Source organism: Bos mutus, chromosome 1 (assembly GCF_027580195.1).
Source record: "Bos mutus isolate GX-2022 chromosome 1, NWIPB_WYAK_1.1, whole genome shotgun sequence".
In the NCBI taxonomy this organism is placed as follows: domain Eukaryota; kingdom Metazoa; phylum Chordata; class Mammalia; order Artiodactyla; family Bovidae; genus Bos; species Bos mutus.
In genome coordinates, this window is record NC_091617.1 from 6,039,435 (window position 1) to 6,063,862 (window position 24,428).

At 37.7% G+C, this 24,428-nt stretch overlaps 1 protein-coding gene across 1 annotated transcript in view; it reads left to right on the forward strand.

Moving 5' to 3' along the window:
* The window catches only part of LTN1 (listerin E3 ubiquitin protein ligase 1), a 58,923-nt gene extending 35,821 nt beyond the window's left edge, over window positions 1-23,102 (forward strand). The window contains exons 20-30 of the mRNA XM_005907820.2: window positions 1,691-1,826; window positions 2,017-2,161; window positions 3,064-3,277; window positions 3,774-4,011; window positions 4,574-4,648; window positions 10,612-10,798; window positions 15,103-15,274; window positions 16,370-16,590; window positions 18,094-18,288; window positions 19,649-19,816; window positions 20,717-23,102. Of these exons, the coding sequence (XP_005907882.2) occupies window positions 1,691-1,826; window positions 2,017-2,161; window positions 3,064-3,277; window positions 3,774-4,011; window positions 4,574-4,648; window positions 10,612-10,798; window positions 15,103-15,274; window positions 16,370-16,590; window positions 18,094-18,288; window positions 19,649-19,816; window positions 20,717-20,779 (1,814 nt within the window). The 3' untranslated portion in view covers window positions 20,780-23,102. The remainder of the gene's footprint in view (window positions 1-1,690; window positions 1,827-2,016; window positions 2,162-3,063; window positions 3,278-3,773; window positions 4,012-4,573; window positions 4,649-10,611; window positions 10,799-15,102; window positions 15,275-16,369; window positions 16,591-18,093; window positions 18,289-19,648; window positions 19,817-20,716) is intronic.
* The last annotated feature ends 1,326 nt before the right edge of the window (window positions 23,103-24,428 follow it).

The following is a 24,428-nucleotide window of genomic DNA, read 5'->3' on the forward strand; positions in this document are numbered from 1 at the left end:
AAAGTTTGAGATACTGGAAGAAGAATATGCCATTAGCAAACACAGTGAAACAATTGCCTTGATAGTATGATATCAAAATAAATTTTTGTGGCATTAAGCTTTACTGTTGAGTTCACTTGCGTAGTTAAATCGTGGGCTTGGAATGGGATTTGCAGGAAAGGGATGCAGTTGAACGGATTGTTCATGGAAGAGAGGATTACCTAATGGGAGAGCAGGTGGTATCTGCAGCACAGGTTACAGCTGAAGGGTGGCTGAAGACAGGCCTGTGTTCACACAGGTCACAAGGTACCCAGCTGTGCGGAGGCCCAGGAAGAGGAGTGTTTTTAAGGTTTTACAATCGGTTTTTCTCTTCTAGCCCAAGTGATGAAGCAGAATTAGCTAACGAATACTTTTCAGTTATTAGAACATGAGTTGTTTCTGATTAAACTTGAAGCCTCTTCTATTGATATTTTGTAAGGAAGATTTAAAAAAAATTCTTCCTCTGCCTTTAAAGGAAGACTAAATTGTTACTAATTAATTAATTTTTGCTTTCTTTGTTGGTTCTCTTTTGCCTACAGGATAAAAACCTAAGTCCTTAGTTTGTCCTGTAAGATGTTTTAAAATCTTATTGCAACCAGTTTCTCCAGTTTCACCTCTTTTGCTTCCACTCTGGACCCTGACCATGCTAAATTGTCATGAATTTTGATCAGTCCATACTTTCTTACAGTTTTGTGCCTTAGCACTCCTTGGAGCATCCCTTTTCTAGTCTTGCAGACTTTCATCTTTTGATAAATCCCCGTTCACACACCAACTTTGGGAAGCCTTTTCTAACTTAGTGTAGTTTCCTGCTCTGGGTTCTCAGTTTTTGTCCATATTATTCTAATTTGTTTTCAAGTCTGCCAGTACTGCTGAATAAGACCCTTCAGGGACTGGATTTTGTCCAGCTTTCTCCCTAGTATCTGTCTAGCAGTGTACCTTGTATGCATTCATTTATTCGTTCTTTATTTAGTCAGTCAAAATAAATGTATCTCGGGCACTGTGTTAGGGGGCCATATACAGCGATGAGTAAAACTGACAAGGTTCCTGCTTTCATGGAGCTTACTTCCTGATGAGATAATAACAAACATTAGTGCTGTAAAGGCAACAAACAAGTGATACTAGATGAATGAGGAGGGGCGTACTTTATGTGCTTGGGAATTGCAGAGTGGAGGCAGTATTTAAGCTGAGAATTGAAGAATAAGGAGGAATCAGGGAGTCTAAAGAGTAGGGAACCCACAGGAGCTTTCCCAACATAGATGCTTACTGAGTGAATGTATGAATTATAAAACAGTATGCTCTATTTTCCAACTTTATTTAACTTTGTACTCTAGCTAGAGATTTGTCTGTTTTTTGAGAGGTGAGTATGCTGAATATGTCCTATCCGTAAGGAAACAAAGAAAATAATGGCATAGGCTGGTTTAATGCATAGTGTCATTCACTTGCTTCCCTCTGCCTGCCCTGCCACACTTTCTTCTCTGTGCTGGGTGCTGAGTATGTTGGCAGGTCCCTGCCTATAGAGTTTATAGGCTCATTTGTTGACTCTTTCTTATAAGCCCTAATTTTAGAATCATCACCCTGGACACTTTTGAAGAAAGTTTTTAACCTATCTCAGCATAGGCTTTCTTTTTTTATAGTAGCAATACAATTTAAAAATGTTTTAATTTTGCTGTAGGAGGTTTTGGACATCTTGCCATTTTCAATTCTTGTCTGCAGACCAAAAGCATAGATGATGGAGAGCTATTACATGGTCTATTAAAAGTTCTGATAACGTGGAAAAAAGATCACGAAGATATTTTTCTTTTCAGTTGGTAGGTAATACTTTATATTTTTCCCTCTGTGTATGATGTGGTCTCAGATTATGTATCTTACAGTCACTGTTTCATAGAGTAATAGGATGGTAGGCATTTAAGTCAGTCTGTTATAAGTATATAAGATTTAAATTTTTCTCATTGAATGTCTGTATAATTCATCAATGTTTTATTTTTGTCTTTATCACAGTAATCTGTCAGAAGTAAGTCCAGAGATACTGGCTGTAAATATAGAAATAATCCGTTTCCTTTCCCTGTTTCTGAAATACTGCTCATCTCCTTTGGCAGAGAGCGAATGGGACTTCATCATGTGTTCCATGTTGGCTTGGTTGGAGGTAAATTAACCTTCTGCATCATCACTGATGTTGGGTTTTTGTGCATATCTGTGTGACAGAAGTATTTTCTCATCCTCTTTAAGTAATGATTGTAGTTAGCCCCTTTGCAAACATTTGAACTCTTTATAGATATATTCCTTGCCGACTGCTGCTTGACAGATCAGTAAAATGATTGAGGTTTAATGTTTGCTGATATCATTCAGCAGCCATTCTGCTAACTGCTTTTAAAATGGTCTCTCTGTTAGCTCATTTTAATGTAATATTTGTAGCATAGTCCTTTAAGGTTTTATCTTTTCATGACAAGGTTTTTGGTCTTTTGCTTCTATTCTTACAATGTGCTGTTTCATTATTGCCAGACTAGTGCAGTAAAGATTAAACAAATTCAGAGGGAATTAGAGTTCTTTTTATGACCCCAAGCAACCAGCTGTGTAATACCTCTGGGTATTAGGTAGCAAGTCATGCAGCAAGTCAGTCAGTGTTGAATTGGTCTGAAGCTCTACTCTGCCTGCTGTTTACTGTGTGGCTTAGGGTATTAAAGCTTACCTAATTGAGCCTCAGTTCCCTCATTTTAAAATAACTTAATAATGCCCAATTAATAGGGCTCCTGAGAAGATTATAAATGTGCTTTTAATGTATTTAACTTGGTAAATGGTAATTGATATTATTTTCCTTCATGGTTGCAGAAATAAAAAAGAACAGTTCACAATAAGTGGGTTAATTCTAATTCCTAACAGTTAATTCTAAAAATAAGTTATTTTGGTATATAAATGTCTCCTGAGACTATACATTCAAACTGTTTCTTATTTTCAAATTTAGAGAAATGAAAGGGACTTCTCTTTATTGCCTTGACTTGTAGTATTCTACAGGAGGTCTGCTTACCTATTTAATTTTTGTTTCCTCAGACAACAAATGAGAATCAGGCACTGTATTCTGTTCCACTTGTACAACTGTTTGCCTATGTCAGCTGTGATTTGGCCTGTGAACTCAGCGCGTTTTTTGATTCTACAACTCTGGTCACCACTGGCAGCCTTCCTGTAAATCTGATCAGTGAATGGAAAGAATTTTTTTCTCCTGGCATCCACAGTTTGCTTTTACCTCTTTTGGTGACTGCTACAGGCAAGTGAAAAAGGGAGTAGTAGTGAGAGTCATTGAAAGTAACTTGTTTTGAAAAATTAAAAAACAAAACAAAACACAAAACACCCCAAAATCAACTTTGGATGTTTAGGTCACACAACACAAAATAGTGAAAGAGCCAGAGAGAAAGTTTAGCATCTCAGAATCATCGTATATTCTTCTGCTTTACAGACAAGAATTGAAACATCACAAGATACCTAAAGACCACTGAAAATTGGAATCATACTAATTCAGAGAATATGAATAAATTATTTTAACTCAAACTTCTTTTTTTTAAAAGGATAAGATAATAGAAGTCATTAAATAGTTGAGATTATCTGAAATATATATTCAGTTCATGCTTCTAGTTTGGACTGCTTTAATGTTTGTCAAGTTTTTATTTCATTTTCTTAAATAACATTTGGTTGTCTGTGAATCGGTCAAGTTGTATTACTCACTTTGTTTGGGGTATGACTCTTTTTTTCCTTTTTGTCATCAGGAGAAAACAGAGATACATCTGAAACATCATTTCAGAATGCAATGCTGAAGCCCATGTGTGAAACATTAACTTATATCCCAAAGGATCAGCTATTGAGTCAGAAACTCCCTGCAAGATTGATTGCTGGTCAGAAAACAAACTTGCCAGAATACCTCCAGACTTTGTTAAATACATTAGCCCCATTACTCCTTTATAGAGCTCGGCCTGTGCAAATTGCTGTCTATCATATGCTATACAAGTAAGAATTCTTTCAGTTGAATCAGTATTGTGGTGATTTTTTAAAAAATGAAATATAGTTTTGGCCTTCCCTGATAGCTAAGTTGGTAAAGAATCTGCCTGCGATGATGGAGACTTGGGTTCAATCCCTGGGTTGGGAAGATCTCCTGGAGAAGGGAAAGACTGTGCACTCCAGTATTCTAGCCTGGGGAATTCCATGGACTGTATAGTCCATATGGTCACAAAGAATTGGACAAGACTGAGTGACTTTGACTTTCACATATGTAGTTTTAATTTTTGGTCATTAAAAAAAAGTCAAAAAGAAAGAAGTTACCAAAAATTAAAAAAAAAAAAAGTCAAAGTAAAAACAGCAACAGAGTAAGCTTGACTAAATGTTTCAGTAACAGGAATGGTCATGGTTCTCCATGCACAGTTTATATTTATATAGTCCTGGCCATAGTGGATTATTTCAGAATAAGCTCAGTAAAAGGATATACTCATTACAAAATCAGTATTGGACTTTCTATTGCTAAGCATGACTTAACAGTGAACCATTTCATGTAACTTAATATTCTGACTTTCAGATTGATGCCTGAATTCCCACAATATGATCAAGATAATCTAAAGTCATATGGAGATGAAGAAGAAGAACCAGCCTTGTAAGTTATTTTTAATACAAGTCTTCCTCAATTTACAGGGTTACATCCTATTTGTAAGTTGAATACATGTTGAGTCAAAGATACATTTGATACACGTAACCTGCTGAATATCAGTTTATCCTAGCCTACTGAAGCATGTTCAGAACATTTCCATCAGCCTACAGTTGGGCAAAGTCATCCAACTCAAAGTCTGTTTTATGATAAAGTGTTCAGTTCACTTCAGTTCAGTCACTCAGTCATGTCCGACTCTTTGGGACCCCAAGAATCGCAGCGTGCCAGGCCTCCCTGTCCATCACCAACTCCCGGAGTTCACTCAGACTCACGTCCATCGAGTCAGTGATGCCATCCAGCCATCTCATCCTCTGTCGTCCTCTTCTCCTCTTGCCCCCAATCCCTCCCAGCATCAGAGTCTTTTCCAATGAGTCAACTCTTCGCATGAGGTGGCCAAAGTTCTGGAGTTTCAGCTTTAGCATCATTCCTTCCAAAGAAATCCCAGGGCTGATCTTCAGAATGGACTGGTTGGATCTCCTTGCAGTCCAAGGGACTCTCAAGAGTCTTCTCCAACACCACAGTTCAAAAGCATCAATTCTTCGGTGCTCAGCTTTCCTCACAGTCCAACTCTCACATCCATACATGACCACAGGAAAATCCATAGCCTTGACTAGACGGACCTTTGTTGCAAAGTAATGTCTCTGCTTTTGAATATGCTATCTAGGTTGGTCATAACTTTCCTTCCAAGGAGTAAGCATCTTTTAATTTCATGGCTGCAGTCACCATCTGCAGTGATTTTGGAGCCCAGAAAAATAAAGTCTGACACTGTTTCCACTGTTTCCCCATCTATTTCCCATGAAGTGATGGGACCAGATGCCATGATCTTCGTTTTCTGAATGTTGAGCTTTAAGCCAACTTTTTCACTCTCTACTTTCACTTTCATCAAGAGGCTTTTGAGTTCCTCTTCACTTTCTGCCATAAGGGTGGTGTCATCTGCATATCTGAGGTTATTGATATTTCTCCCGGCAATCTTGATTCCAGCTTGTGCTTCTTCCAGCACAGCATTTCTCATGATGTACTCTGCATATAAGTTAAATAAGCAGGGTGATAATATACAGCCTTGATGTACTCCCTTTCCTATTTGGAACCAGTCTGTTGTTCCATGTCCTGTTCTAACTGCTGCTTCCTGACCTGCATATAGGTTTCTCAAGAGGCAGGTCAGGTGATCTGGTATTCTCATCTCTTTCAGAATTTTCCACAGTTTATTATGATCCACACAGTCAAAGGGTTTGGCATAGTCACTAAAGCAGAAATAGATGTTTTTCTGGAACTCTCTTGCTTTTTTGATGATCTAGTGGATGTTGGCAATTTGATCTCTGGTTCCTCTGCCTTTTCTAAAACCAGCTTGAACATCAGGAAGTTCACGGTTCACATATTGCTGAAGACTGGCTTGGAGAACTTTGAGCATTACTTTACTAGCATGTGAGATGAGTGCAATTGTGCGGTAGTTTGAGCATTCTTTGGCATTGCCTTTCTTTGGGATTGGAATGAAAACTGACCTTTTCCAGTCCTGTGGCCACTGCTGAGTTTTCCAAATTTGCTGGCATATTGAGTGCAACACTTTCACAGCATCATCTTTCAGCTCAACTGGAATCCCATCACCTCCACTAGCTTTGTTTGTGGTAATGCTTTCTAAGGCCCACTTGACTTCAGATTCCAGGATGTCTGGCTCTAGGTGAGTCAGTGATCACACCATCATGATTATCTGGGTTGTGAAGATCTTTTTTGTATAGTTCTGTGTATTCTTGCCATCTCTTCTTAATATATTCTACTTCTGTTAGGTCCATACCATTTCTGTCCTTTATCAAGCCCATCTTTGCATGAAATATTCCCTTGGTATCTCTAATTTTCTTGAAGAGATCCCTAGTCTTTCCCATTCTGTTGTTTTCCTCTATTTCTTTGCATTGATCGCTGAGGAAGGCTTTCTTATCTCTTCTTGCTATTCTTTGGAACTCTGCATTCAGATGCTTATATCTTTCCTTTTCTCCTTTGCTTTTTGCTTCTCTTCTTTTTACAGCTATTTGTATTGATAAAGTGTTAGCTATCTCCTGTAATTTATTGAGTACTGTACCAAATGTGAAAAGCAGAATGGTTGTCTGGATAAGAATGGTTGTGAGTGGCTTGGTTGTTAACCCTTTGTGATTGCGTGGCCGCCTGGGAGCTGCAGTTCACCAGCACTGCCCAGCGTTGTGAGAGAGGACCGTTCCGCATTATAGCCAGTCTGGGGAAAGGTCACAATGTGTAGTATAGTTTCTACTGAACACTCATTGCTTTGACACTGTTGTAGTGTTGAAAAATTAAAAGTCAAACCATCATAAGTTCGGACTGCTTCATTAAATTGTCATAATCCATCATGATGACTTTAGAAGACTGAGGCAATGCAAAAGCTCTAAATTTAGTGAATACACTCATTCCACAAATCTTGTACGTTTATCTGTAAGATATAAATGAATTTTAGAGCTCACTTGAAGAGAAAGTTACTCTCTCTTCTAATTGTTTCTAAGTCATTTTCAGTTTGCTACTGTTTAGTAAAACTTTCTTTGGCCACATAGTAACTGGGGAAAGAGTATACCCCTTCAAAAATGTATTGAGCACCCCTTTGTGCAAGTGTTAATTAAATGGTGAGGGGAGAATATAGTGTTAAGTAAGCTGTTTTCTTAAGGAACTTATAATCTAATTTAGATGTATTGCCCTAAAACTGAGTGGGCTTCTCTGGTGGCTCAGCAGTAGAGAATCCACCTGCCAATGTAGGAGATGTAGGTTTGATCTCCACGTTGGGAAGATCCCTTGGAGAAGGAAATGGCAGCTTGCTCCGGTATTCTTGTCTGGGAAATTTCATGGACAGAGGCCTGGTGGGCTATGGTCCATAGGGTCACAAAAGAGTTGGACACGATTAAGTGACTAAACAACCACCCTATAATAGAAGACAGTGTGTGACAAGTGCTAAGAAAAAGGATGATGTTAGTGAGACAACTACTGTGCCAAGAAGGGAAGACATTGATGAAAGGGCAGACTTTTCAGATTAGGGAGCATTTCAGCAGGCAGGGGAAAGTTACAGGAACACCATGTGCACAGGCATTGAGGCATGACTGCTCATGATGTGCTTGGGGAATATCGAGTTGTTGCCATGTGACATATTTTTTAATTTTCTAGGTCTTCTTCCAGTGGAATATAAGCTCTGTGAGGCTTTCAGTCTTTTATTTCTGACTTTTTGTTCCCCAGCACCCAGTTGTTTGGCCTTAAATAGTTATAAATAATCCTCATTTGTTGAGTAAAAGAATAAATGAGGGAGTCCCCTGGTGATCCAGTGGTTAAGAATTTGCCTTGCAATGCAGGAGATGTGAGTTTGATCCCTGGTTTGGGAACTAAGATCCCACATTCCAGGGAGCAACTAAACCTACATGCTGAAACAGCTGAGCCCACGTGCCACAACTAGAGAGTCCCTGTGCCACAATGAACGATCCACCAGAGGCAGTGACGTTTCCATGTGCCGCAACTATGACCCAATGCAGCCAAATAAATGAGCATGTGCAGAGTAGGCAGGGAGGGTAGAGTGAAAGATAAAGCTGGAGGGTAATGAAGGGCCTTCAAAATGACATTTTCTAGAGATCGGGGCATTGTTTGGTAGAAGGTGGGATACCATCAGCTGATTCTGGCAGAAGTCTGAAGCATAAGTAGCTTCAGACATAGAAGTAGCAAGCAGAGCTGGAGGCCATTCTAGAAGTTCCAAAGTGCATGGAGGTCAGTGTGTAAAGTGGAGAGTTGTTCTTTGTAAAATCTGCTGATGGTTGGTATGGAATGGAGAAGGGTTGGTACATGAGATGGTGGTGCTGAAGGTAAAAACTTAAGGGCAGAAGTTGGAGAGAACTTTTACTTATGGGCTGGTAGTAGGAAACCACAAGGAAAGAAAGATCACAGAGGTAAAAGAAGAGACTGAAGTCAGAATGTCAGAGAGAATTTGACTGGAGATACACACAAGTCTTTGGAAAAGACCCTGATGCTGGGTGAGATTGAAGGCAAGAGAAGAGGGTGACAGAGGATGAGATGGTTGGACAGCATCACTGATTCAGTGGATGTGAACTTGGGCAAACTCCAGGAGATGATGAGGGACAGGGAAGCCTGGTGTGCTGCAGTTCATGGGGTCCAGGAGTCAGACATGACTTGGCAACTGAACAGCAACAACACACACGAGTATTTCACTTCCTGAGACTCTTACAAGCTTGTCTAAAAGTGTTAATAAGTACACTGCTTCCATAAAGAAGAAAATTACCTTACATTGCCATGAGTTAATATGAATGTTAAATTTCCTTTAACATTCCTTTAACTGTATTGAAAGACACTACAGTCTTATGATCTTCTAACCCTTTGTTGGTTGATAAAGGACCTGATAGGATTTGTTAGCCCTAATTGTTCCCCTGGCTAGGCAGGGACTTCAGACTAATCAGTTAGCCTCTCTGGGTGTATGATTTTTTTTCATCTATAAAATGAAAGGTAGAAATATACATTTTCTGCTGGATCATTGAAAAGGCAAGAGAGTTCCAGAAAAACATCTATTTCTGCTTTATTGACTATGCCAAAGCCTTTGACTGTGTGGATCACAATAAACTGTGGAAAATTCTGAAAGAGATGGGAATACCAGACCACCTGACCTGCCTCTTGAGAAATCTGTATGCAGGTCAGGAAGCAACAGTTAGAACTGGACATGGAACAACAGACTGGTTCCAAATAGGAAAAGGAGTACATCAAAGCTGTATATTGTCATCCTGCTTATTTAACTTATATGCACAGTACATCATGAGAAATGCTGGGCTGGATGAAGCACAACCTGGAATCAAGATTGCCGGGAGAAATATCAGTAACCTCAGATATGCAGATGACACCACCCTTATGGCAGAAAGAGAAGAACTGAAGAGCCTCTTGATGAAGGAGGAGAGTGAAAAAGTTGGCTTAAAGCTCAACATTCAGAAAACGAAGATCATGGCATCCGGTCCCATCACTTCATGGGAAATAGATGGGGAAACAGTGGAAACAGTGGCTGACTTTATTTTGGGGGGCTCTAAAATCACTGCAGATGGTGACTGCAGCCATGAAATTAAAAGACGCTTACTCCTTGGAAGGAAAGTTATGACCAACCTAGACAGCATATTAAAAAGCAGAGGTCTGTCTAGTCAAGGCTATGATTTTTCCATTTGTCATGTGTGGATGTGAGAGTTGGACTATAAAGAAAGTTGAGCGCAGAAGAATTGATGCCTTTGAACTGTGATACTGGAGAAGACTCTCAAGATTCCCTTGGACTGCAAGGAGATCCAACCAGTCCATCCTAAAGGAGATCAGTCCTGAGTATTCATTGGAAGGACTGATGTTGAAGCTGCAACTCCTACACTTTGGCCACCTGATGTGAAGAGCTGACTCATTTGAAAAGACCATGATGCTGGGCAAGATTGAAGGCGTGAGGAGAAGGGGATGACAGACGATGAGATGGTTGGATGGCACTGACTTAATGGACATGAGTTTGGGTAAACTCCAGGAGTTGGTGATGGACAGGGAGGCCTGGTGTGCCATGGTCCATGGGGTTGCAAAGAGTTGAACATGACTGAGCGACTGCACTGAACTGAAAAGTTTTTCCTTTAAGTACTAATTTCTAGAGTAAATTTTATAGCATATCTTACATATTTATAAATATGAAAACATGTATATATTTCTATATCATTTTATGCCTTTCAGATTCTATAATTGCCTTTATATAAAATTAAGGGTCAAAATTGAACCTATAAAGGGGAACTTTTAAAATGGTTTTTGGAAAATAGAGGAAGAGGAAGATTTTTCTAAAATGCTTCAAATTTATACACGCTGTCAGTTTGTTAAGAGACAAATTATGAAGAAAACTGTGCTGTTTAATCATTGATTCTTAGGTCGCCACCGGCTGCACTGATGTCTCTTCTTAGCACTCAAGAGGACTTACTAGAAAATGTTTTGGGATGTATTCCTGTTGGACAGATAGTTACTATCAAGCCACTGAGTGAAGACTTCTGTTATGTTCTGGGGTACCTCCTCACTTGGAAATTAATACTTACTTTCTTCAAAGCTGCTTCATCTCAGGTAAATAAAATGAGACAAAAAAAAAGTTCTGTCAAAAAAGTATTTCTGTCTTACTATCTTAAACCTTTCCTTCCCCTCCTTTTGGAGAAAAATGAGGACATGCCTCACATTTTAGTCTGCTCTTATCTGGCTCATTACAGACATTCTGCTAAATTTATTTCTGTCTTTACTTTGTCACCCTCCCACAGTTTTATGCTTGGATCAGTTTTTTTCTAACTGAATGTATCCACCAAGTCTGTTTATTGCAGGAAACCAGGTTTCTATAATTTACTTTTGTGTTATCATAGTAACAGTTTCTAAAGAACTGGATCTTGCTATTTTCTTTTTCCCTTTGGTCAACTTCTGACTCTTGTGGGAATATCAATGGAAATTCACTTTATTTGAAAATCAGTTTTTAGAGAAAGATCTATGAAATATTACCATATGTAATTCAAGCTGTTATTACTAAATAATGAAAATATCCTATAGTAATTATTTTGCCCAAATTATTTTAGCAGCCACTAGATGTCTCTGTTGTCTCACGTTTAACAAGGAAACTGGAAAGCTCCGCTCCAGTTTAAAAAATTCTTTTAGACAGATGCCTGCTTTTAAAAAAAGTTCCAAACATTGAATCAGTTTAATAAAGTAGGTCACTTCTTTGTCAGGTTAATACAACAAGACTTAAATCGCTACATATTTAAAGTGTGACTAAATATCATGGCATTCATTTTCAATGTGATTTTTCAGAATCCTTAAGTTATAACTTATGTTGTTGCTAATAACCCTTGTAGTTGTTTAGTCACTTAGTCCTGACTCTTTGCGACCCCATGGACCCCATGGGATTCTCCAGGCAAGAATACTGGAGTGGGTTTTGCTTTCCTTCTCCAGGAGATCTTCCCGGACTGGGATCAAACCCATGTATCCTGCGATGGCAGGCGGGTTCTTTGCCCTGGAGCCACCAGGGAAGCTCAATAATCTATTTCTTGGTACAAATATATCAACATATACATTTTTGCATTTGTTTATCTAAGGAGAAAATGAAATCACAGAGGCAACACTGAGATGTTCAGATTGTTTTATTTATTTTCAGTCTTACCACTTAGGTTTGTGTTTTGAGCTTGTCTTAATTCACTGATTATATATTTCAAGAACTACTTGTTAGGCTTCTGCATTTGTTTCTTAGAATATTGTTGATCTCTAAAAAATTGCAGCATATTGAGGCCTTATATCTAAGAATTTTGTTCTTGTTATACTCAGATATTAGGAATAATTATATAATTCTTATATGCAGAAATTATGAGTACATCATCTTTTTCATTAAGCCAGGGTCAGAGAGGGGCACAATTAGATCAGCATTTATTGAGCCTAGAAGTTGAACTGAACTGTCAACAAGTAAACCACCATAACTCAGTAAATAACAGTAATTAGAAGAATCCTAAAGCAGACCGTTTTTTAAATAAATTTTTGGTCCTTAATCTGGGTTGTTTTTAACATTCGTCTCAAAAGAATTAGTGAATTAAATTGAATTGAAAATAAGTGTGTGTGTGTGTGTGTGTGTGTGTGTCTTATAGTTTTGCTGAGATGTATTTCACGTATCATCAAATTTGCTTAATTACAGGATGCAGCTTTGGGGACTCCTCTGGTGGTCCAGCGGTTAAGGCTCTGTGCCTCTGCTGCAGGAGGTGCAGGTTTGATCCCTGGTCAGGGAACTTCAGATCCCAGTGTGGCCAAAAAAAAAAGATAAAGAGTACAGTTTGGTGTTTCTAGTGTATTTACAGAATTGTACACCATCACTGCCATCTAATTTTAGAACATTTTCAGTATCTACACACATCAACACCCAGCCCTCCTCCCAAACCCCCCCCCCCAAAAAAAAAAACACCCTTACCCACCTGCTGTCCCTTTTCCTTTCAAACCCCCTGGCCACTGGCAACCACTAGTCTATTTTCGGTCTCTATGATTTGCCTACTGTGGACTTTTCACATATATGGCCTTTTGTGTCTGGCTTATTTCTTATAGCACAATGGTTTCAAGGTTTGTTCATAATGTAGCGTGTGTTAGTATGGCATTGTTTTTTATGTCCGAAAAATAGTTCATTGTATGACTGTAACACATTTTGCTTATCAGGTCATCCAATGGGCGTTTAGGTGCTTATACTTTTTGCCTATTGTGAAAAAAGCTGCTGTGAAGGCTTATGCCTTAGTTTTTGTGTGTACGTTTATTTTCATTTTTCTTGTGTTGTATACCTATGAGTGGGACTGCTGGCTAGTAGACATGTGTTTTTTAAAAGTCCATTGATATATGCAATAAATTTTTTAAAAAATTCTACTTTCCTTCCAACTTTTTATTTTGAAAAATATTCAGATTTACAGAGATGGTAGACAGCAGACATCATGATGCTTTGCCAAAAGTATTTAAACATGTATATCCTAGAAATGGCTTTCCCAGATGGTACAGTGGTAAAGAATCTGCCTGCCAACACAGGAGGCACAAGAGACTCGGGTTTGATCCCTGGGTCAGGAAGATCTACTGGAGTAGGAAATGGCAGCCCATTCCAGTATTCTTACCTGGGAAATCTCATGGACAGAGGAGCCTGGCCAGCTACAGTCCATGGGGTCACAAAGAGTCAGACATAACCGAGCACACATTTACATACACATAAACTCCTAAGATAAGAACATGTTTATCATAAATGTAATACAGATATTACACTTTAATTTTGATGCAATAATATTATCTAATTTGTATTTAAAATTTGCCCCCTAAAAAAATAAAAATTTCCCAGTTTTCCCAGTAATGTCCTTTATAATTTTATTTCCTTTTCTATTGAAGATTCAGTCAAGGATTATGTTTGTATTTGTCTATCATATTTCCTTAGCTTATAATTCCTCTACTTTTCTTGCTTGTCATTCACCAAGTCAGTTATTTTGTAAACTGTCTTCCAGTTGGGATTTGTCTGATAGTTTTCTCGTAGTTATATTCTAGTTATTTTTCAGCAAGGGGATTTATTGCACAGTGGTGCTCTGTTTTCACGGTCACCTTAGGAGCACAAAATATCGTGTGTCCTCTTTATTTGGTGATGTTAAGTTTGGTTACTTGGTAAAGGTAGTGTCTTCCAGATTTCTTCGTGGTCGATTTTTTAAGAATCCCAAATGCCAAATCCTATGGCTTGATCTTTGTATTTGAGCATTCATTGTGTCCAGAAAATGGTGTCTGTGTACTCTGAGGGGACAATATGGCATAGTGGAAAAAGTAATTTTAAAACAGGTACAAATACCAAAGAACGCAAGGTAAATGTGAACAAATGAAAACTACATTATTGAGGAACGAGTTTTTAAAGCACATGTCTCATGTAGATACCTGTAGTATACCCAGTGGTGCCAGATTTTTCCTATTTTTAAGAAAGAAAGCAGAAAAAAAAGCCATATTATTATGTGAAATTTCTTGATTTATAAAACAACTCCAGGACATTTTGAGCTACCAGATGGTTCTGTCATAAAGGGATGCTGGAATGTTTGGTATAGGGTGAGGGCAGCCATAGCAATGGGATTAGTTTTGAGCAGAATTTTGAAAGATTAGAGATTGTGGTGTGGAAGATTTGGGAGGAGAATGAGTGAAGCATCTGTGGGCAGTGGCAAATAGATTTTTCTCAGCTCAGTCTCCCAAGTGGCGGTGAACTTATCAACAGGAGACAGTTTGGGAAAGATGTTAGAGGCATATGTCTAGTAACGAAGGGGTAGTGAGAACTTCTGCTAGTGTATGAGAAGGGGGAGCAGTGTCATCAGACGACCCGACTGGAAAGTAACACTGTGTGATGTATTTTGTAGGACTCTTCCATGTCATTCTCAGTGTTCAGATAAATGCATTTTTTCATTGTGTTGCTGCTGCTAAGTCACTTCAGTCGTGTCCGACTCTGTGCAACCCCATAGACGGCAGCCCACCAGGCTCCCCTGTCCCTGGGATTCTCCAGGCAAGAACACTGGAGTGGGTTGCCATTTCCTTCTCCATTCATTGTGTTCTTGTACTATATATGTATACACACACACACACACATATACATTGTACTATATATATAGGTAATATATATATATTTTTTAAAATATTTGTTTATTTATTTGGCTGTGCTGGATCTTAGTTGCAGCATGTGGGATCTAGTTTCCCCCACCAGGGATCGCACCTGGGCCCCCTGCATAGGGAGGACGGAGTCTCAGCCGCTGGACCACTCCCAGGGAAGTCCCAATCTGTTTATACTTTAATTCGTTCCAAGTCTGCTGAATGTCCTATTTAATTGGGTTTACTAACAAAAATTCTCTCATTTCCACCAGCTTCGAGCTCTGTATTCAATGTACCTTCGAAGAACAAAAAGTTTGAATAAATTGCTTTATCACCTGTTCAGGCTTATGCCAGAAAATCCAGCCTTTGCAGAGACAGCTGTTGAGCTCTCCAATAAGGACCCTCGAACTTTCTTTACAGAAGAGCTCCATTTGGGTATTAGAGGTCAGTATGATGTGTGTGTGTGTTTCTTCCTGGGGACGAGGCTCAAGTCAGCTTGTATGACTCTTTACCATGAGGACGTGGAGAGTAACCCCAAATGTGGGTCCCCTCTATGACATTGTTGAAGTGCCAGATTTTCCCTATTTCTCAACATAGAATAAATAATTAGATCTTATGGTTGAAGTTTTTAGGAATTTAATTCATTTTTGAAGCTTAGTTTCTAGATTACTGTTATCTTTTACTCTGTAGACAATAATGTTTCGTAGGCCCATGGATGGTCTTTTGTTGGGGAAACGAAGATGAGTAAAATGTATTATTTTTTCACTCTGGGAGCTCACATTTTAGCTGAAGGGGTAGACGTGCATACATCTAGCTACGCCTCAGTGTTAAAAAGGATTTCCTGAGAATAGGAATTGTTTTAAATGCCTTGGAGATCTGAGGTTGGAGCTTTGTCTTGTGGGTAGTACAGTAGGACTCTAGAACTTCTGCATAACACGTCAGTGAGCTCTGGGGAAAGTAAAGGCCGCCAGTTTTTTTTTTTTTTTTTTTCATGATTTGGGGCTTCCCTGGTAGTCCAGACGGTAAAGCCTCTGCCTGCAATGCAGGAGACCCAGGTTCGATCCCTGGGTTGGGAAGATCCCCTGGAGAAGGGAATGGCACCCCACTCCAGTACTCTTGCCTGGAAAATCCCATGGATGGAAGAGCCTGGTAGGCTGCAGTGCATGTGGTCTCAAAGAGTCGGACATGACTGAGCGACTTCACTTTCACTTTCATAAGAAAAAGAATCTTTAATTTTTCCTCCTCTTTGAAGTGTGTGTGCTTCATTTTATTTGTGATCTTCCCTGCAAAATAGTGCTATTTGGGGGCAGATTTTTCCATATCCTTCAGGATCTTCTTTCTACCATTCTAATTGTTCATTTTGAATGTGGGAGAAAAAGCTACTATTCTACAGAGTTCTGGTTTCCTTGGTATGTCTGTTCTATGAGCTCTAGTGCTAGTGTCAAGGAACTGAAAATGATTTTCTGAGGAAAGTACTCATATCAGTGTGTTCTGTGTAAGAGGTACGTGTTACTAACTAAGAATTTGTTTTTTCCTCAGATACCTCAGCTCTTCCCTACCATATTCCACACTTGGCTTGTTCAGTCTATCACATGACATTAAAAGACTTGCCAGCCATGGTCAGGCTGTGGTGGAACAGTAGTGAGAAGCGTGTGTTCAATATCGTAGATAGATTCACCAGCAAGTATGTTAGCAGTGTTCTTTCTTCTCAAGAAATATCTTCTGTGCAAACAAGTACACAGCTGTTTAATGGCATGACGGTTAGTATTATCTTGAATTTTTTTCTAGAAAAGTTGTCTCAGTATTGGTTACGCCTATCCGTTGTAGTGAGTATGATCACAATTGTAGCTCTTGGTTCAGAAATTAAAGAAATTGTCTATTTTCTGATTCTTGGACATCAGATCTCAAATTAATGCATCGATTGAAGTGATGTTATAATTTCATTTACCTATGCTAAATAGTTTTTGAACATTCACTAGTTAATTCAAAATATATATTGGAATACCTATAGATGCCAGGTGCTTTGTGCCAGTCACCTGCAAAATAGACAGCTTAGAAGGGTCTCATTCCTGTCGTGTAATAACACACAGTCCGATAAAGGAAAGAGGGTGATATTGGTAATGTATTTTGCATTGGAGACTGGAAAGTGGCACATTAAGAGGAAGAGTGTTCTGCAGTCAGGGTGGGAAAAGGTCATCCGGCTTGGGGGCCTAGGTAAGACTTGATGGAGGGGGGGTTATTTTGAGGTTGGCAGGATGCCGCTGTGGGTTACAGCATTTAATGTAGAGAAAACAGCACAGCAAAAGCAAAAAGTTTGAAGATGAGAATGTATTAATAATTTCTGTGATTGCTTAAGAAATAATGAGTAGCCCAGTATTCATATAGAGTAGTTTTCATGAAGGTAAATAGAGAACAGACGGCTTCTGTGATGAATTGAGTCCATACTGGAAAAGGCATCAACTAACATTCTAAAAATTTTAGTGCTGTGTAGCCACTGAATTTTTTCTTCTGAGGCAGTGATGGTGTCAGAGTTAAACAGTGAAATTGCTCTGACTGAAGTCTTACAGCATGGGCTGCTGGCACGGGGCATGGGTTCACGTGAGTAGTTAGGGAGGCTCATAATGTGTAGACATGAGGAGGGCCTGCGGGAAACAGTGAGACTAGTCCTTAAAAGGGGACGGATGTGAGAAATTCTGTGGTGATTTAACCAAACTTACAGCTAATTAATATCTGAAAGAGAAATTTAAGATGATGCTACACTTTATAGCATAGAATACGAAAGTCAGAAGAATAAATTTTTAAAGGATGGTGATTTGTATTCTCTGTTGAGTTTGCAGTGCTAGGAAGAAAATCAGGATCAGGTATAAATATTCTGGCAGTTGATGGTTGGTTCTAAAGCTCAGGGGAATTCTGTGGTAGGGAAAGACTTGGGAGACATCTAAATAGAAGTGATATTTGATACACTGACTTTGGCAGAGAAGGGATAATTAATAATAACCTATTCTATACACTTCTATTCAAAAACTACAATATGGTAAGCCTAGTATAATAAAAACATACTTTTTCAGTGCATTTCTTTTTAAAACATCTTTGTCATAACATCACTATGAAACATGTCAGCTATTTGAATCTATTTCTTAAATATCTCACATTAGATAAGTGAATAGACTGGCTGCTATCTGTCAACCTGTCAAGATGGTTTTTGAATAAAAGGGAAGAAAAGAAAATTGGCAAAAAAAAAAATTACTTTTCATGTGTTGCAGGTTAAAGCTCGAGCTACTACTCGAGAAGTCATGGCCACTTACAGTATTGAGGATATAGTGATTGAACTTATAATACAGCTGCCTTCAAATTATCCATTGGGCTCAATAACAGTGGAAAGTGGGAAAAGAGTTGGAGTGGCCGTGCAGCAGTGGCGAAACTGGATGCTTCAGCTGAGCACTTATCTCACCCATCAAGTAAGTGTCCACATACATGCTTGTTAGGCTTTCTGAACTAGAGAGAAGTCACTGCTTTACTGTGTGAAAGGGCAGTAAAACTTTCTCTCTTCTGCTTAAGTAGAAATGGATACTATATTTTGTTGAATCTGACAAAGGTCCATATAGTCAAAGCTATGGTTTTTCCAGTAGTCATTATGGATGTGAGAGTTGGACCAAAAAGAAAGGTTGAGAACTGAAGAATTGATGCTTTTGAACTGTGGTCCTGGAGAAGACTATTGAGACTCCCTTGGACTGCAAGGAGATCAAATTAATCAATCCTAAAGGAAATCAGTCCTGAATATTCATTGGAAGGACTGATGCTGAAGCTGACGCTCCCATACTTTGGCCACCTGATGCGAAGAACCAACTCATTTGAATAGACCCTGATGCTGGGAAAGATTGAGGGCAGGAGGAGAAGGGGACGACAGAGGATGAGATGGTTGGATGGCATCACCGACTCGATGGACATGAGTTTGAGCAAGCTCCAGGAGTTGGTGATGGACAGGGAAGCCTGGCATGCTCCCGTCCACGGTTTAACAGAGTCAGATACGACTGAGTGACTGAACAGAAACTGAAACAGATATATGTCTAAATTATTTGACCCTGCCAAGCTTATTTTAATTTTTAAGGCTCTGTAGCGTTTTTCCCTGGTGTTTGAAAAGAATCAACTCTTCTTCATTGACCCTGTAGATGTTATAGAACAATACCTGGTATTAAAGTTGAGAGGGAATCTTTTTGTAAGTCTCGGACAGCTGAATGTCTTCTGAGCTACTTTGACTTTTAACATTTCACCTCTCCTGTGGTTAGAGAAATCTCAGTACTTTCAAAGACCTTTTTGCATTTTAAACAAATTGTTAAGTCTTCTCTAGTTTTGTTTGCACCTTCTCTAGTTTTTGTTTGTCAGGCATTCTATAGTAGATGAAAAGTATGTTAAAACAAGTCTATTCACTAGTATTGTAGAACTGGAACAAATCAGCATTTGAGTAGGTGAGATAGTTAATTTCCTCATTTTTAGTTAAAAGTTAGGAGAACTGATCCAAACAACTTAATTATTTAAAAAGTTTCATCAAATAATAAGCTAAGACTATAAAAATTGAAAATTGGGTCAGAAGCCTTTCTTTCAAGTCGATATTTAAGGAAGAAACATACCTGGTTCCTAAAACGTGGGAGGTCATTTTGAAAACCAGTATTCATAAAACTTAGAATTGTGATATAGCCAAGCAGATTGATTCTCTTCTCTCCAGATTATAATACAATTTTAAAATTTGTGAAATTGAATAAATATAATATTGGTGATTTAAAGTGTGTATTTATTGTTTTTTTTTTTCCTTGTTAACAGAATGGAAGTATTATGGAAGGCTTAGCATTGTGGAAAAATAATGTAGACAAACGTTTTGAGGGTGTTGAAGATTGCATGATTTGTTTCTCAGTCATTCACGGTTTCAACTATTCTCTTCCCAAAAAAGCCTGTAGAACATGCAAAAAAAAGTTCCATTCAGCTTGTTTGGTAAGTCTAAAGAGAAACTAGCTTATTTATATCTTACATATATTAATATTATATATGGATGATATCTAACCTTAGAAAACTGTGGATGTTCAACTCTTTAATTGTGGTTAATGGGAGACATATTAAAAATGATTTTTCAAAATCTGTAAAAGAAAATTAGTAATTTACTGAGACTGGTGGCATCAAAGCACTTTAATAAATGGAAGTTTCTAAAATAGCTCTTGGCACTTAAAAAATGGATGGCTCTGTAAGATGTATACCGTAAAGGAGACTGAACAAATTGGAACTGAGAGCCGTCTGGCATCAGAGCTTTTTGCTCTTTTCAGACATCATAAAGCAAATCTCACTATGCTTAGTTCCATCACAGCAGGTTTCTTTACACACCTCCGTTTTTGTGAGCGTGAGCCTGAGTGCAGAGAACCACTGGCCTTTGGAAGGAGCACTGAACCGTGTTGATTTGGAGATGAATGTAAAGAACAGACATTTCAGTAGTCTCCCTTTTCTTAGTTTAATCATTTTAAAGTTACTTTAGTCTGCAAAGCACCAGCTTGCTGACCTGAGTTCCAGTTTTCTCATCTGTAAAATGGAGATAATAATACTTTTCTAAAGGCTGTTGAAAGGATTAAAAGAAGATTTATGTAAAACCTACCACTATTTAAATGGAATATGCAAAGCTGAACATCATTGTTCAATAAAGGATTGCTGTATTCATCTTGTTTTATTTTAAAAAAAAGATAATATTATCTTTTCAACTTGGCCAGTTTGATAAGAAACATTTGCTTTAATTTCCATTTTGTGTAATTACTAAAGTAAATTTTTATATTAAAAAATTGTTACTTTAGACGTATATGTAAAATGGCAGTGTAAAAAGTTTTTAACACTTAGATTTTTCTTTTTCAGTACAAATGGTTTACATCCAGCAACAAATCCACTTGTCCACTCTGTCGCGAGACCTTTTTCTGAGATTTTTTTTCCCCTCAATGGAATTGATCCCTGAAGAAATTCGAGCAAAGGCAGTGGATTTGATTCATCTTGGAGCGCTGATGTGAGGAGGCCGCTGAGCATTACCTTCAAATAGGGCCTTCTCTGGAAAATTATTTTGGTTCATGTAATGATCCTAAAATCAGGTTTACTTATCTTTAGATTGCTTTGTAAATGTTTGGAAACCTTTTCTTTTACATGAAAATATTACATATTGGAGAGAAAAATATTTATATAAATAGTTTAATCGCTTTGTACATTTAAAAATAAATGTGGAAAAACCCTAAAGTACAGAGTGGGAATTGGTGAAAGCATTGCACAAGTGTATTATACTGATAAACTCATTCAGTTAGTTTATCTATGTTTAGAACAGTCCGAGTGAGGTAATGAATTGAGAGGGTTGATTTACATCCACAGATATTTTGAGACTTATTTATTAGTTACAACAACAAAATTAATTAGTATTCTGGTATTTGTAGATTATTTTAATGATAAAATGACATTAAGCTATTAATATAGCTTATCTTAAGCTATTTAAAGCATGCTCTGAAAGCCTATGTAAAAGAGTATAAACTGAACTTTAAGGTGCCTCCATTTAGTAAGGGTTTTGAAATTCAGAAAATTAAATTCAGAACACTGACCTTTTTACTGTAAAAGAATTTCCTTGTGCTAGTGAAATTTGGATTGCAGACGTGTCGGTGAATTTATTACTCAGTTGCAGTGAGTCTCCAGAGGGTGAGAATTTGAGAGAAACAGAAGTCACCTTATTTTATTCATGAAGTAGAGTGGTTTCTATTCTTCTGTCAAGAACAAAGAAATAGTTATTTCTGAAACTTAAGAGTGGTGGAAAAAGCAAAAAATATAAAAACATTGTAGGAGGCTTTAAATTTTGTAAGCAAATTTTGCTATTCTTACTGGTCAGAATTACACTAAATTAGAGAGAGTTGAGGGGAGCTAATTTTTTCTAGCCTTCATAAGTGTGAGTTAGACATTTTAATACTAAGTATAATTCAGTATAACAGGCTGAAATGAGGTAGGTGAAGACCTGAGTTTTGCTACAGCATTACTGCCCTTAAAAACTGTGCCCAAAATATAAAAGTGTGAAAGTTTGGAACTTGGAATAATTTTATTGCAGTCTTCCATCACACGGGAAATAATTAGCCTATCTCATAGCACGGTTACGTGAAGACTCAGCTAATCATCTCTGTTGCAAATGTTTAATTGGCAAAAAGCAACTCGTGTTAAATAAAAGTACTGTATACTATCAGCTGGGTAAAATGGTTATTATTGAAATAGTATGAATGTGGTCAGAGCATTGTAGTGGAGACTGAAGTATTCCGTGTGAGTTAAAGATCTTGAGTTGTATTGTAGATGCAGTGTCCTGCCCAGTTTTATCTGTCTCCTGAAATTTTCTCTGTAGTATTTATTACCTTATAGCCTTAGGCTCAAGGAATACAGATAGCAAAATTCTACTACCTCTTCTTAACCCCTTTCTTAAAATATTCTCTCTTTTTCCTATGTCTGTCTCTGACATAGTAAACCCAAAAGATTGTGTTACTCCTCTGTGAAAATTACACACTTTTCCTTTAAAATTGTTTTATAGTAAGGCTTTGTTTATAACTTTTCCAGTATTGGTACGTCTTGCTTCTGACCCATACCCCAAGTAGAAAAGAAAAGGGAATAATGGAGCATTGTTTTTCCACATTATTCTTCAGGGTATCAGGTTCTCCGGTGAAAGAGTATAATTAAGTGAGATGCCTACTCGTCATACTTAGGACACTTGGCACATTTCTTTTAGACTTGTAAATACAAATGTAAAGCTTGTTATTGTTTATACACTAAAGAAGAAGCTTTCCAAAATAAAACTGAAATTCAGAATATCACATTATAATTAAAGTTTGTTTATATAGCTTTGACAACTCGAGAGCATCCCTTAAAATTCTAGCATTAAGGACATTTTAAAATTGCATGAGATTCAGAGCCCATTAGTAAAATTGTTAATTTAAAGCCCTGATGTAAATTGCAAATTTTAGAATTTATTTTTAACTCTTATTTATCACATGCTGTAATGTATGTATATAAGTTTCTGTGGCTTAAAGCAATGTCATTACTTGAGTTTGTGTGGTGTGAATAATTATTTGATTGTTAATACCATATGTGCCCATTAAAATTCTTTTTAATTGCAAAATATTTCAAATATACATAACTAATAATAATATAAATGCCCTTGTACTCTTCATAAACTATTTTGCCATATTTGCTTCTGATTTTTAAAGAAATAAAATGTTACTCTTTTGTACTCTTCCCTGAGACCATCTCCTCCTTCCCTCATTGGAGCTCACCCACCCTCCTGAAGTTGGTATGACTCCTTCCTGCTTAAGATTTTATATTTTACCACATGTTTCTGTCCATACATAATACAGCAGTTTTTCAAAATTTTGTGATGTGTTCTTTTGTAGTTTCCCTTTTCGTTCAACATTACTGCTATTTTGTATCACTATGTCAGTTTGCTTATCATTTCGCTCACTAATGGTCATTTCAGTGTTACTCTTTGCCATTTTGAACAGCGCTGCCAGTGTACACTCTTGATAATATTTTCTTATGCAGATGAAACGTGCTAGGTATTCTGAACACACGCCCCCAAATGGAATTTCAGGTAATAGATACTCTGATTTTAGATATGTGCTCTGTGACTTTGTTGTTGTTTAGTCGCTAAGTTGTGTCTGACTCTTACATGTTGACAGATTGCTCTCCAAAGTGGCCTGTAAGTTTGTGCTCTCAAAGGCGGTACAAGAGGATTCTGGTTTTCCCAGGTCATCACCAAAACACTTAGTCTTATCACTTTTAAAGTTTTCTAGTCAGAGCTGTGAGATAGTAGCTCTTTGTTTTCATTTGTATTTCCCTGGCTACCATGAACCTTAGCTTTATTCCATATGTTTATTGGTCCTTATTTTGTGAATATATCATCTGTATGCCTGTTTTCCTTGCAGATTGCACGTTATGGATCCTAATGTTTTATCTCTTACAGGGATTCTTCTGGCAGGGGACTTGACATTAACATGGTCTTTGGCTGTCTGTAATTATACAGAATTTTTCAGTTAAATTTAGTCAGATTGATCATTCTTTTCCTTTATGACTGAGGCTTTTCTGTGTTAGTTTTAAAAACTGGTTCCTTCCCTGAGGTTTAAAAATATATATGTATATATTACATATTTTGTTCTAAAAGTTACGAATTTCAACATATACCTAATTTACCTGAAACGCAATTTTGTGACTGTTAGCTAGAAATCCTATCCCATATTGGTAGCCAGTTTTCATAATATTATTTATTAAATAGTCTATCCATTACCCTTTGACTTCACAGTGCCTCCTCATTTACAGTACCAAATCTTGTATGTGTATTGGTTTCCAGTCTCTGTTCTATTCCATTGGTCTATTTATCTGTATTAATTCTATGTATATATATTTTTTCTTTAAAAAATAGCTTTACAGTTAATCTTGCAGAGTAGGCGAGTAGTCTAGTCTTATTCTTCTTTAAGACTTTTCTTAGATAGACATGTCCTCTACTGTCCAAGAACTCTCTTAACTCCCTTTTCCCCTGCTGTGTTCTCTCATGGCCAATTTGCCCTTA